A 14,092-nucleotide genomic window follows, 5' to 3' on the forward strand; every position below is an offset into this window, starting at 1 on the left:
ATTATTTATTTAGTTATTTTTGAATGCCCTTCATGCAGGCATACAGGGATACCCACAAAGGATGAGACTTCAGAGACACCCCTACAGAATTTATACTAGTTGTTGCACCATATTCATGAGTCCCTAAACCTTAATTTTTTGCGCAATTATTAAATAAGCCATTTAATATTATCCTTTGTAGGTATGTAGTAAATGCCCTACTCCATTAAACCGTTTAGACATGTATCAATCCAGGTACAACTCAATCCCTCTCATTGGTCTACAAGGAATAAGAACTAATCAGTTCAATGATACTTTACTATCAATGTCAATCCGGACACAATTTATCTGTTCCAATGCTTCACTTTCAATGTCAATTCAGGCACTGGTAGACTGGTTATGTGTGCGCGCAGATTCTCAAGGTTTGCAGAACAATATATGTTTAAAGGGGTAAACCTTCAAGAATATGTAGATGCAGTATTTTAAAATGCTGCAATTTATCTGTATCAATGCTTTACTATCAATGTCAATCCGGACACAATTTACCTGAACCAATGCTTTACTATCAATGTCAATCCAGACACAATTTATCTGAACCAATGCTTTACTATCAATGTCAATCCGGACACAATTTACCTGAATCAATGCTTTAATATCAATGTCAATCCGGACACAATTTATCTGTACCCAATGCTTTACTATCAATGTCAATCCGGACACAATCTATCTGAACCAATGCTTTACTATCAATGTCAATCCGGACACAATTTATCTGAACCAATGCTTTACTATTAATTTCAATCCGGACACAATTTAACTGAACCAATGCTTTCCTATCAATGTCAATCCGGACACAATTTATCTGAACCAATGCTTAACATCAATGTCAATCCGGACACAATTTACCTGTACCAATGCTTTACTATCAATGTCAATCCGGACACAATTTATCTGTACCAATGCTTTCCTATCAATGTCAATCCGGACACAATTTATCTGTACCAATGCTTTACTATCAATGTCAATCCGGACACAATTTATCTGAACCAATGCTTTACTATCAATGTCAATCCGGACATGATTTATCTGAACCAATGCTTTACTATTAATGTCAATCCGGACACAATCTATCTGTACCAATGCTTTACTATCAATGTAAATTCAGGCACAATTTACCAGCACATTTTAGATTTACAGACAATGTACAATGTAATATAGGTATGTTCAGATTAACAAATATAGGGTTTGCTACAATATTTGCTACAGGTAACCCTGTACTTTTTATTATTATGTTAATTGGACTAAACATATCATTATTTTTATGTTAATTGAACAAAACATATATTTTTTTTTATGTTAATTGGGCTAAATATCTAATAAAAAATAAACAAAAAAATCGTGAAAACTCAAATCTTCTAATCACTATTTCTTTGCAACCTGATTGTATAATCTTTTAATTTAAACTTGGAGTAGTAAATGTATAGTTTGAAATATCAAAAGTCTACAACATTAACTTGCAAAGATTTAGAAACTAGAAAATCAGTTTTAAGGTTTCCCAAATTCGCTGAATTGAAAAAAAACATGTTTTTGGGAGAAAATAAATAAATGTTTGGGTAAAAAGTATAAAAAATATTTAAAGGATAAAAAATCCCCCCCCCCAGATATTCAAAACTATTTTTTTTTAATTCTTAAAAAATATACAGAGCTGGGAACTCTTTTTTTTGTGGATAAAGATCTTTGACCTCGATTTTTTTTTGTTTTTGTAATCTGCAAATCAATTTAATCTTTATTCGATATCTCCCTTGGTAGTCTTACCCTGGAGGAATAACTTAAATGAAGAGATTAGCCATTGATCCTAAAATAAAAAGTGCCTGCAGTGGGTATCGAGATCAAGCGACCAGGATTATGAGTTTCCGACACAAAAGTTTCCAGCTGAGGAAGTTTTGTCCCACAGAACACATTTTTCACATCAAGTATGTGATCAAATTATAAATCAATCCTAATAATTTTGTAAAACGGATTATTTTCAATTATGGTGTACACACATTTCTACTACAGGAAAATATATAGAAATTATCAGAATTAATTTCTTCCACATTATTTATCAAATAAAGGAATCAAGGTTACCCTTGTGAATCGGGCAATGCCATCTTTGTATGGGGGTCACTTAACAATTACGCTTTCTGCCTACAGTCCCTTTAAGAAGATCTATCTAGTTGTTAATTGAATAAAAGGATTTCAAGTTAAGTTTATTCTCTTGCAGCTTAAAGTTAAATTAGTGCATTAAGGCCTAGACAGTAGACACTAAAGACAGACATCTTAAGCTTAATGTCCCTTTTTAAACAAAATTAATTTAGTTTGGATAAAAACTTTCTATTTTAAAACCTTAAAAACGTAAAAATGGGAAACTAAAAAGTTAGTTTTTAACCTTTTTATTACACTGTTATTTGGGTCGCAGTTTTTGAACAGAATGGTTCTCCTAATCAAGAAGGTTCAAGCCTTTTTAGATTAAATTTTGTCCCGAGCTATAGCGAGGTATTTTTTTTAAATGTTTTGTCCAGTTGTCTTGATGCAAAAGGTTATTTCTAGGTATAGTAAGCTTCTTTACAAAGTAGACGGAAAACTAAAATAAAATTTAATTTTCATTTTAATTGAAAAATATTTTTTTTTAAATTACCTTTTTTTGAGAAAATCTGGAATATACAGATAATTATACATTATAGCACATCTAAAATAACATTTACCAAGAAGTGACCATGAGTTATACAAATAAAGTACATAATAGTGTCGTAAAATACTTTTCTGTGCATTAAGAAAAATTGATATTTTGCCTGCTTTTTTAAAAACACGCTTTGGTTTGTTATAAAATAAAAATGAACGGTTTCCCTGTAAATTTTCAAAAATTGCCACTTACAATAACAGAATAAATGGTAAAACTTCCTTTACTTATGGCTGGGCAAAGTTCCATTAACGGAACAGAGGTTTTCGAAAATTAACGGAATCGAGTCCTTTAACGAACGACAAAAACCGATGATTTTTAAATAGTTAACGATACGGATTACCCGTTTTTGTAGAAAGAAATTAACAGTTTAAAACGTTAACTAATTTTTCAAAAAAAGGCTAATTTCGTTATTTATTTTTTTTCTGCTAAAGATTGCATTAAACTTAGATGTGTTTTGATTTTTAGAAGTCGTCTTCTGTATCAAGAATCTTAAATGCTGAGCATAGAATTTTAATTGCTCACGCAATAATAACACAGACTCATTTTGTGATTTATTCCATTAAATGCAGACATCGATTTGGCGAAAGAGGTTACTTTTATCGACATTATTTTGGCTATCCAGGAAAATTTCCCACTAATTTTGGATGTTTTGAATTTTACAACTTAATCTTATTATTTCAATTATTTCGTAATTGTGTTAATATCTCGTAAATTTATTCGAGTCTGTTTAAAATAAGATGATTTGTTAAAGCTCTAAATATAAATAAAACTTACACTGTATCACTGCACTGTCACAGAGTTGAATTGTAACATTTCATTTGGTTCTACATCCTTATATACCTTGTCTATGGAAATAAGGGAAACAGATTCATTCTATGAAAATATGTTTTTTTTTTGAAAATTATTGTCAAAAAGTAAAATCCAGTTTTATATTAAACGTGGATCTTGATAAGTCTGGCATTGTTTATCCATTTAAACCCTTTTGTTTGTTTCGTGCTATCCTGGTTCAGATTTAGAAGTAAATTCAGAAAGTGTCGCTTTTTTGGATAAATTAAAATTAAACCTTTCTGTTTGTCACTTGGTTTTACTGTGCACTGCACATATGTTCGTACTGTTCACAATATTGTATTGTAGATTGTCGCACAGTGTGGTTATGTATGCTTGCTAGTATGTTAGTTTTTCTTTAATCTTTACCAGTGAAATTAACGTGAAATTATTTTTTACGGTTGGAACTGACCGTTAACAAAACGATTAGAAAAAGTTGGAACTGCCCAGCGCTATACTACTAAATAATAATTAGTTCGGTTTCCTTTAAGTCAGTTTCATACCACCATTTGTTCATTTTAATTTAAGCTCTTTTCTGCATTTTCTAGGGTTTCTTTTTAATCAAAGTTGAAGTTTCAGTATCAAAGGAGTAAATGTAAACTTTCTTAAAATTGAATTCTTACAGCTTCAAGTTTTCAAACGCAGTTAAGTATTAAGTAAAGAACTTTAATCTATAAATTCACAAATTGCCAAACTTAAAGAAATCAGAGCTGAAAACTTTGGAATTGAATAATAACCTTTATACCGATCGCTTTATCTGGATTCCGATCAATCGAGTTCTCATTTAATAGCGCGCAAAATTTCAAATTCCCCGCTTCTGATTGGTTATTCGGAATTCTGCATGGACGCCACTCTAAATGATTGCATTTAAGATACATTCCTGGATATTAATGTAAGAATCTTAAGATTAATGAAAAAAGGATATTAAGCATTGAACTCAATATCCATAATTCTCAACCATATATTTCGGTAAAATTTTATTTGCATATAGATCACGTTTAACAACTAGTGATGCGACTAATAGCTCGGTTTGTTTTGGAGGTTTTGGACTTTTTAAAGGCGGACAAATACTGTGAACTTCCAACATTTCAAAACTGTATTCTGTAAAAGTTTGCTTTTTACAGATTTTTGTGGGACCTCTTAAAAGTCCAATAATAGTGAACGATTTTTAAAAAATTAACCAAGTAACCCAACCCTAGTAACAAGGCATGTTTTATAACTAAGTTATTTAAAAAATCAAGGTTGAAAAACGAAGTTAAAAATGAATTGTCATGTTTTCAGAGTCTGACTTTTACAGAAAAAATTGGCGTGTTCAATTTTATAAAATTTTATAGAGGAAGGATCATAATATAAATACTAACAGGGGCGTATTCAGTAAATTTTCCAGGGGGGGGGCTCAGCACCCGTTGGGCATGAAAACCCCCTGAAATCAATAGATTTCACTGGTCCAGGGGGGGGCTTAGCCCTAATAGCCCCCCTAAATACGCCTCTAATACTAAGTTCCTTTTTACTCCGGAATTCCCTGTTTCTTATCTATTACACTTTACACAGATACACTTGTATTAATCTTACAGACACCATTCTACTTCTCTACCCATTGCTTACATTCATTCTTCCTGTTTTACTTCCGTACAATCAATCCGTCTTGTCCCCCCTTCCTTCAACCTATTTTTCTACCCACCTCCCCTAGCTTTATATGCCTCCCCCTTCCCCTCCTCCCTTCAATCTCTTTTTATACCCCCCTTCTCACTTCAATATTAGGTGTGATATAAATTATTTGAATCTTCAAGTTCTACAGCAAGCATGCATCCAGCATGCTGAGCACAATGCGTGCCACCTAATTTTAATTCCAGAAATGGATACAGAGTGGGGAGGGGTGGGTGGGGGGATGTCACTTTCCGCTTACCTTATTTCTATAATAAATATTTATATATAGGAATACTCAACAGTAAATAACCAGCAAATTGTATTTGTTAAATGTTTATCACCAAGTTCAGAACAAAGACTTTGTATGGTTGAGTGGGTTTAATTGATCCAAAATAATGAATATATATTCATCAGTGTTAGATCATACTTTATCGTGATAAGTAAAATTCGGCAGCTAGCCTAAACCTATTTAACTTACTAATGACAGAAATTCTATAATGTTGCCCGTGCATTTTCTATCAGTCTCCGTGCCTCTCAGAATGATTAAGGGAACCCAGCTTTGACTGAAAACGAATCTTTCTCTTGAAAAGTCACCCCACTCTTAAAAATCCGGCTTAGAACCCTCCCGTGGTTATACCAAGTTCCTCAATTAAAATTTGAAGCAATTCTGTCCAGGGGTTCATGAGTTATGATCGGACATACAAAAAAACATACAGAGATTACAATTTTATCTATACCTCTAGCTCTAAATTGTTCGGCAAGGCTAGCTATAGGTACAGTGTGAAACTTGAAAACTGTGGAATAGAAGACGACATTAAAGTAATAATTAAATGTATTTAACGTTGTTGCAAAGCAAGAAGTTTTACTAATAACTAACTTATTAAATCATTGAATAAGTGAAATGGGTCTGTTTACTGTGTTTGATTGGACTATTTAAAGTTATTATTAACGTTTTCAATTCCTATTCTAGAGTTTTCTGGTTCTCGCCGTAGCATATTATACACAGTTTTCTGTAATCTGGATATACAGGGTGTCCCACGAAACATGACAGTATGCAGGACGACTTGAATGTCGTCTTGATTTTTGATATAATTTGCTGCGTTTATTTGTCAACCTAATTTTAGAAGTAAATTTCTAGAGATAATAATCACAAAATTCCCCTGGTCCTGCCATTTCCAAAATGTGGTCTGCCTTTTTTGTGCTTTCAATATTGCCCGAGATATGAAGAATTACGTTCAGATTTCGACAATTTTGCTTTTATTTAACAAAATTGAAATCTGAACCAAACTCTTTATATCTCCGGTAATATTGAAAGCACAAAAAACGCAGACCACTTTTTGGAAATGCCAGGGCTAGGAGAATTATGTGATAATTGTTTCAAGAATCATCCATGTTAAAGTAGATAAAAGACTAAATGTCAAAAATAAATTCAAATACCAAAGACGACTTTCAATTCGTCTTGCTATTGTCATGTTTCGTGGGACACCCTGTATCTGGTTGTATTTGGATGTACTTAAATTATACAGTGGTAAGCCTATTTACCAATATAATATAGACGACATTTTAGTGAAGCTTTGCTTACTTTCCAGCTTGCATGTAAACAATTAGGGAAGCTGTGAATCATAAGGGAAATATTTTTTGTTCTTAAGATATTATTGTTTTTTTTTACATAACATAGAATAACTTTAAATGTGCAATAAAACATGAAGAAATTTAGGTTTATTCATTAGTTTCTATTTTTTGGAATAATTAATCTTGATATATGACGACGTACAGCTGGATAAAATATGCAGTGCGCACTTTGACAACATGTGTACTGCATATGACTGCGTTCTTTGGAATAATACCGCAAATAATTCCAAGAAAGAGAAGGGGTTTGAATTTTGTATGTAGATCTACAGTAAATAATTTCGGTGGAATGCCTGCGTAGATACTAACAGTTGGTAGGGTGGAAAGAGGGGGAGGAGACGGAGTAAGCTGCTTTTTTAGTACGAGTGTAAACATTTGGTATAAGTAAAAACTTTGGTATGAGTGTCAACTTTTGGTATGAGTGCCAAGATTTGGTACGAGTGTCACCATTGGTAAAAGTCGTGCAACACTCGCACACAATGGGGTACGTCCCCCCAATTTTACAGGGAGGGGGACGTCCCCGAAATTTTCCCGGGTGCAGGGGGCGTAACCTCCCCCCCCCCCAATAAGCCACCTCTGGAATAGATGATGAATAATAATAAACAAACTTTTTCCTGTAAATTTATGTATCCACCCCCTTCCCCCCTTTCTAACAGGGCCCCATGATTCCAAATACGCAATTTACAAGACAACTAACCATCCTAAATTTTATAACACATAATATTTCTTAAACTGCACAGTTAAAGATAGATGTTCTAGTATTTGGTTCATCATTAAAGAATGATATTTTAGTGTCGATCAGAAATTCTTTAAAATATTAAAATCTGAGAGTTCAAAATACAACCGAGCACTATAAACAGACCCGTTTTACCTTAAAATATATTTGATAACTTACTCTAGCATAACTATTTCCTTAGTATCAATTAAATCAAACACACTTAACTATTGCTTTATTGTCGTCTTCCTACTCCAGAGTTTTCTGGTTATCACTGTATTTTAGAGAATGTGATATGCGATTTTAGGAAATATACTTTGAAACACAATTACTTATTTTACCGCCTTTTGACCAACATTAACGACAACAGAGGAATAGTTAAGTTAATTAACGTCCCTTGGGGCAGTTATGTAAAATAACCACCCGATCTGTGAAGTTTTCAAAAAAAGAAATAGCCCATTTTTATCTCTAAAGACGATAAAATTGTGTAGAACTACTTTTTCGGGAAATTAGAAATTTTAGTTAACCACGGGTTCCTTCGAACTATTTAGCTTACAAAACATCCCTCGCTGGACTCTGGATGTTTTGTAGACACAATTGGTCTTGGGAACCCTTGGTAAAGTGAAATTCCCTCAACTTCCATGTAAAGTAGTTGTATAAATAAGTAAAAGCTACAAATGACTGAAAACTTTTTCCGGTCATTGTTTCTTAATGTCAAATTTTTTCATTTTTAAATCTTTTATTTTACTACTTGTTGACATATTCAGAGAAAATGGCAAAACTAGTTTTCATGCTCTTTGCGCTGCTTGCCAATTGTAGGCTAAGTTTACAGGTAATTTGGGTTTTGATTCAGATGCGTTAGGGATTTGTCCACCCCGACTTAGCTTTGAAAAGCGTTGTAGATCAAGTATGAATTAGTTATAAATGTTCATAATTTTGAAAGCTGTTTATTTCCAATTTTNGAGAGTTTCAAGGGCTTCAAAATTTCGCTGCAGTGAATGTAAAACTTTTGAATAGAGAAATAGTTTAACATATATAGGACAAGTTAATATCTACAAGTCATGTTGGTCCGCAGAAAATTTCCAGATATCTTGACCTTTTAATTGGTAGAATTATATCGCAGTATTGAATAAGAATAACCAGCAGCTCAAAAATTTGGTTTACAGGGACCGTGAACGAATTTTAACTTGCAGGATGCAGATTCTGACGGGCTACGGTGGTTCCCAGCAATATCTGAGCAGGACTGTAATGTCGAGGCAACATTTGATGGAGAGACGGTAAAACTTTTCCAGATGGTTTATAATTTAGAAACCATTAACACATGGGTGTAATTTTTATTTTGAATATGAGCTATTTAAGGGGTTGGGGGGAAAAAATCAAGGAAAAAAGGAATAAGGGGGGACAGAGGAGAGGAAAGGGAAAAAAGGGGGAAGAAGAAAACAAAGGTAAAAAGAACGAAAAAAAGGAAGTTTTTTTTTATCCGCTGGAATTTTTTGAGAATAAATATGATCTGGTTATTGACCTTTTTAAAACAACACTCCATTGTCTAAAATCCAAAAATGTTCTCGGCTAAATTTTCTCAGAACTAATATACACTCCTGCGTAGTAAAAAGGGTTACCCAAAGGGTGAGGCTCTGTCAATACGACCTAGGTCTCGTAAAATATGACAATCCTAAGATTTATTTAAGTTTTCCGCATCGAAGAGTTTCTTATAATGCATGGTTTGTCAAAGCAAAAATCGGTTTACAATTGTAGGGAAGAATAAATTCAAGGAAACAGACAAAATAAATATGAAATCTTTTATACAGGAGACAGGCCACATTTTGGAAATCACAATCCCATTAAATTTAAGAATTTTTATTTTTAAAATGTTTTAAATCTTGGTCTGCTCAAGAAATTTACTGAAGATTTCATTCTTTCAATTGTAAATTCTCTAGTAATATCCGGGTGTATGCTGCATAGACAATGAATGAACACTTGGTAAGATTGAGATAATTGTTAATTAGAAGGTTTAGATTTAGTGTACCGTTGTAAATCGGACACACCACTGTATAAATGGAGTCACATTCCCTTTAATAATAATTTATCACAATTCTTAAGGTTCGTGAAGGGAAGCCAAGTCGATCCTGTAAAGACGACAATGAAAGATTTTGTTTCTGCGGACAAGTAGGGAAAGGGGACAAGGCAGATTGGAGGTAAACTAAGATAAAACAAGAAAATAAGCAAGGGTGAAAATTTTCCTGAAAAATCGCCCCCGGCCTCTTTTAAATTATTAATTTTCTCCCCAGATTCTGAGTATCTTTACGCGGATTTATTTTTAAACTTTAGTTCGCTTCATTGGGGTAAATAAATTTTTTTGAGAAAAAATAAATACTTTGGGTAAAAAGTATGAAAAACCTGATTTTCATTTCCAGTTTCCCCCAGATTTTCAAATATCAGGGGGGGGGAGGTTTGTTCTAAAAAACATGAACCCCTTGAAACATGGGGACTTAATGCTTAAAGGATAAATACATTCAAGTTTTGAATCAATTTATTTCCTCTCATTTAAATGATAAAACCCTAAAAACATTAGCTCCATGTAAACGTTTTCTCTTTTAACAAAATATTCACTTTCGTTCTTTATAGATATCTATGTGGAACCTGTAAATTCACTTTCAAGCTGGACAGGGCTAGGCCGGTCAACCAAACCAGTTCGTCATTTGCCGGCTCAGGAAGGAGAAATCTGTGATAATTCCAACATTTTGCGCATTTGTTCTAAAACTTGTATAATTCGTGTACAATCTATTTTGACGCTAAAATAAAACAATTTGAGACTTACTCCAAATTTTATTTGACTTAAAGGTTTACCCACAAACAATGAGACAACTTGAAACTCTTAAAATGTGATAATTTCAAGGTTAATTTAAGTCTGCCCTAACCATTGTGAGTATAAATTAGCTTTTTTAATGATTTGGCAAAACAGGAATCATGATTGTAAAGAAAACGGATAGTTTATTCGTAAATTCGTCTCGCCCTTTGTGGGTAACTCTGTACTTAAAAAAAAATGTTAGTTACATTTAACCGCCCAAAAAATGGAACAACTGTAGAATATTTCACAAGGTACTTTATTATCAAGTAGCAAGTAAATAGACATTCTCAAGTAAATTTCTACAAATAATGTTTGATATCTTTTATTTTCTATCAAGATCGATTAATGGCAAACAGATACATACCTAACAAGAAAAAAGATTCAAAATCTTTCAGTTTTCAAATATTTATGAAAATTAATTCATTAAATAGCATAAATAGGATAGGATGGATAGATTATATTAAAACAAAAACAAAAAAACGTTAAGATAAACAAAAACCATTAACAAAACTATCGGGGTTCTATATCTTTTTCAGATCAATCCATTCCGGATATTTCATGTTTAAACTTTCCCGGAAATGAACACAAAATTTGATAATTAAGGCCGGAACCTTAATTAAGCTGAGAAAATAAGGAACTCTTGATTTCATAAGGAAAAAGTTCCGTTCATTTTTCAGTTTGTGTAAAAACAGACATGTAAACAAATTGAAACTCGAGAAAAAAAAACAGCAAACCAAATAAAGATCTAATCAAGTCGATTATCTCTGTTTGTATTTTGAAGGCATATATATAGCCGTCTGAAACTTTTGAATTCTTATTTTCTTTAGAGACCTTGAACGTTGTTTTTCATCAAATGATGATACACGATAAGATAAATGTTAAACAAGACTAGATTGTTCAATATGTAATGCTCTAGATCAATATCAAACATATGTTTATAATATACAGTGGTCGGCGTTTATATCAATACATTACTGACAAGACACCTTTTTTGTTCATGTTTTGATTATTAACAAGCTTTTTTTAGAATTAGGAGTTTAAAAATAAACAAAAAACTGTTATTTGATAGCTTTATTTCATTTACATGATTATGTGTATTATTGATGTTCTAAAGCTTGTTAGAAATCAAAATATTGAAAGTCGTCTTCATTGTGTTGATATGTACAACAACGACTGTATATTGAGACAAGATGTGAATAAATACTAAGTTTTATTTTCTACATTTCAATTCTGAACATGTAAAATATCAATGCTATCTTGACAAGAAAAATGGGCTCAAAATTAATTGAAACTGAATTAAGACACTTTAGTCTAACATTTCTTTCAGTTGGAATGATATACAATTTTATACTGTGCTGTACTTAAATGTACTCTTTTGTGACGGTCAAAATTAATATTGATCTATATTAACAATAGCAATGCCCTAACAATTCTGTTGAAAGACTTAAAAACTCGTTCTTATAAAGCCCTCTCATTGAATTATATTCACTAATAATTATAAACCAAAGACTCATGTCTCATACATAGAAGAAACATTACAGTAAAAAAATTATTGAATATTTTTATGGTGGCCTTTCAAATCAAAACAAGAAGTAACAAGAAGTTTCTATTACAGGGGTATATATTATTTTGAAAAATCTAAACCCCTGAAAAATATGACATTATTACTTTAAATATTAGTTGTACATCGTTAATGACACAATTATGTTTGCATTAAAAATAAATCGTCTGACGTTGTCTTTTCTTACATCTCCATCAATTTCTCTATTTCTCTATCAATTTCCACCCTTCCTCTATTCCTATATTTCTCTACCCATTTCTATATTTCTCTATCCATTTCTTCACTTCTCTATTTCTCTATCCATTCCTCTACTTCTTTATCCATTCCTCTATTCCTCTAGTCTTTTATTTCTCTATTCTTCTATTTCTCTATCTATTCTTCTATTTCTCTATCCATTCCTCTATTTCTCTATCCATTTCTCTATTCCTCTATCTATTCTTCTATTTCTCTATTCATTCCTCTATTCCTCTATCTTTTGATGAGTTTCTTTTGCGTGTTCCCCCGCGTGATTTCTCTTCTCTATCAGTAGTTTCTGGATTTCTTCTTGTACAGTTTCATACTTCTCATGAATCCTGAACAGTCATTTTTATTTAAAATTTCAAAAGAATGCATTTTTTCCAGAGATCAAGTTATGATAATGAAAAATCAATTAATCAACCAATTGATATAATAATCAACCGTAAAAAAATATCATTTAAGGAACTGAAACTGTTTCAAGTGCCCATCGAACAAGGTGCATGCTCAATTCACGACGGTACTCTTATCTTTGTTAGAGTAAAAATGATTTTCAATTTCATATTTCGATTTATCTCTAAAAAGTTACTTGCAAATTCAAGAAGGAATTATACAGAAACGAATTTAATGAATTGGAGAGGTCTCTGAACTGCATACCACCGGTTCAAATCCTGAATCACAAATAAAAATCCTCGTGAATCCTTGATTCAAGTAGTTTGATCAGTGTTCAGAGACCTCGCTCAAATACATTAAATTCGGTCTACGAGCCTCGAGGAACTTATTACTCGAACCAAACTTCTTAATATCTTTGCAATCTGATGCCGAAAACTTTGATGTTTGAAACTATGATTTCTTTTACATCAAACTAGCCTTTTATATTTTATTAGTCTTTTAATTTTGGCTCTATCTGGGAGCATCTTCTATTTGTTAAACCTTCCCTGGGGTCATGTGAAGTAACCACACTAATTGTTGGTTCAGCCGTTTTAACGTTAATTGGATAAAAATAGCAAAACCAACAAACACCCAGACACACGAACAAAGTTTATATAGTGATAGTCAAAATTCAAAACTCCTAAGGTTTACACCAGTGTTGCAAAAATAAGGCGATCAATATAATTAAGTTTGAAGAAAGTAATAAGTTTCTTACATAAAAAAATGATAATTTGATTTTATCTGTTGTTGTATCTCAGTATCCTTTAAATTAAAGTAATAGAAGTTTTGTCTTTTATAATTATCTTATTTCATTGTTAATTAACAAAATCCATTGATAGTTCAGCCATTTTGGTTGGTGACTCAAAAACTTAGTTTTATTTTTCAACTCTTTTACCTGCAGAATGAATTTTTTAAGTTCCTCCGAATTATTTTCTGTTGCCAGTAGAGCACAGACTAAAGGTTTTTCATCTTCTCCGACCCTTCGCATTTTCTGGCGGCATAAAGACTTATTCCGAGGTAAACTAAATCAGGAAGAGATTACTTTTAGATATTGGGAACCTACTCTAGGTTAGAATAGTCAATTAACGGATATTATTGAATGCTTAAAGGGACTGTACGCGTTTTTTAAGTGACCCTCCATTCAAATATGACAATGTCCGATTCACAACGGTACCCTTGATACTTTAATCTGATTAAAAATGTTAAAGATCTTGTTGTTTTCCTGACTAGAAAAGTTTTTTTGTTTGATTCTCAGTTCTCCGTTGCTTCCTTAAAGCAAGAAATGCGCAAATGAAAATAAACCGTTAAAGGGAGTGATCGACAATGTACGGTGTTTGAACTAAGATTGCAGTACTGTTGAGAAATAATTTAGAATTCACTTGAGACGTATAAAACGTTTCCACGATGTATAGTTACTGAGTTTGAGCGCAAAGTGGACGTTCAAAATCATCAATTTATTTTACTGTAGAATTTTTGTTACATTTTTTGTCGTCGTTATTT

The 14,092-nt window shown here is 32.3% G+C and overlaps 2 protein-coding genes and 1 long non-coding RNA gene across 6 annotated transcripts in view; 1 reads left to right on the forward strand and 2 right to left on the reverse strand.

Annotated features, from left to right (window-relative positions):
• Positions 1–8,263: 8,263 nt before the first annotated feature.
• LOC111715080 (uncharacterized) lies at positions 8,264–10,334 on the forward strand. The gene is made up of 4 exons (XM_023490333.1): positions 8,264–8,349; positions 8,711–8,794; positions 9,618–9,712; positions 10,143–10,334. The coding sequence occupies exons 1-4, from the start codon at positions 8,290–8,292 to the stop codon at positions 10,243–10,245; spliced, it is 342 nt and encodes a 113-aa protein (XP_023346101.1). The 5' UTR covers positions 8,264–8,289; the 3' UTR covers positions 10,246–10,334.
• Positions 10,335–10,671: 337 nt separating this feature from the next.
• LOC111715081 (uncharacterized) lies at positions 10,672–12,502 on the reverse strand. Of its 2 annotated transcripts, none has more exons than XR_002768166.1 (3): positions 11,587–12,502; positions 11,093–11,277; positions 10,672–10,976 (listed from the first exon to the last, which is right to left on the reverse strand). It is a non-coding gene; the product is annotated as an uncharacterized LOC111715081 (long non-coding RNA). The 2 variants fall into 2 exon arrangements; XR_002768165.1 differs by having other exon boundaries at positions 11,553–12,502.
• Positions 12,503–13,376: 874 nt separating this feature from the next.
• The window catches only part of LOC111715082 (ras association domain-containing protein 5), a 12,377-nt gene continuing 11,661 nt past the window's right edge, over positions 13,377–14,092 (reverse strand). For all 3 annotated transcript variants that reach the window (XM_023490334.1, XM_023490335.1, XM_023490336.1), the window contains one exon: positions 13,377–13,614. In XM_023490334.1, coding sequence (XP_023346102.1) covers positions 13,392–13,614 — 223 coding nt within the window. In that variant the 3' untranslated portion in view covers positions 13,377–13,391. The remainder of the gene's footprint in view (positions 13,615–14,092) is intronic.

This window comes from Eurytemora carolleeae, unplaced genomic scaffold (genome assembly GCF_000591075.1).
Source record: "Eurytemora carolleeae unplaced genomic scaffold, Eaff_2.0 scaffold600, whole genome shotgun sequence".
Lineage (NCBI taxonomy): Eukaryota > Metazoa > Arthropoda > Copepoda > Calanoida > Temoridae > Eurytemora > Eurytemora carolleeae.

Bases quoted from the DNA above. Each gene is read 5' to 3' on its own strand.
- LOC111715080 (XM_023490333.1), top strand. From the start codon at position 8,290: ATGGCAAAACTAGTTTTCATGCTCTTTGCGCTGCTTGCCAATTGTAGG. The intron at 8,350-8,710 runs GTAATTTGGGTT...TTTAACTTGCAG, and splicing joins ATTGTAGGCTAAGTTTACAG to GATGCAGATTCTGACGGGCT. The intron at 9,713-10,142 runs GTAAACTAAGAT...CGTTCTTTATAG, and splicing joins GGGGACAAGGCAGATTGGAG to ATATCTATGTGGAACCTGTA.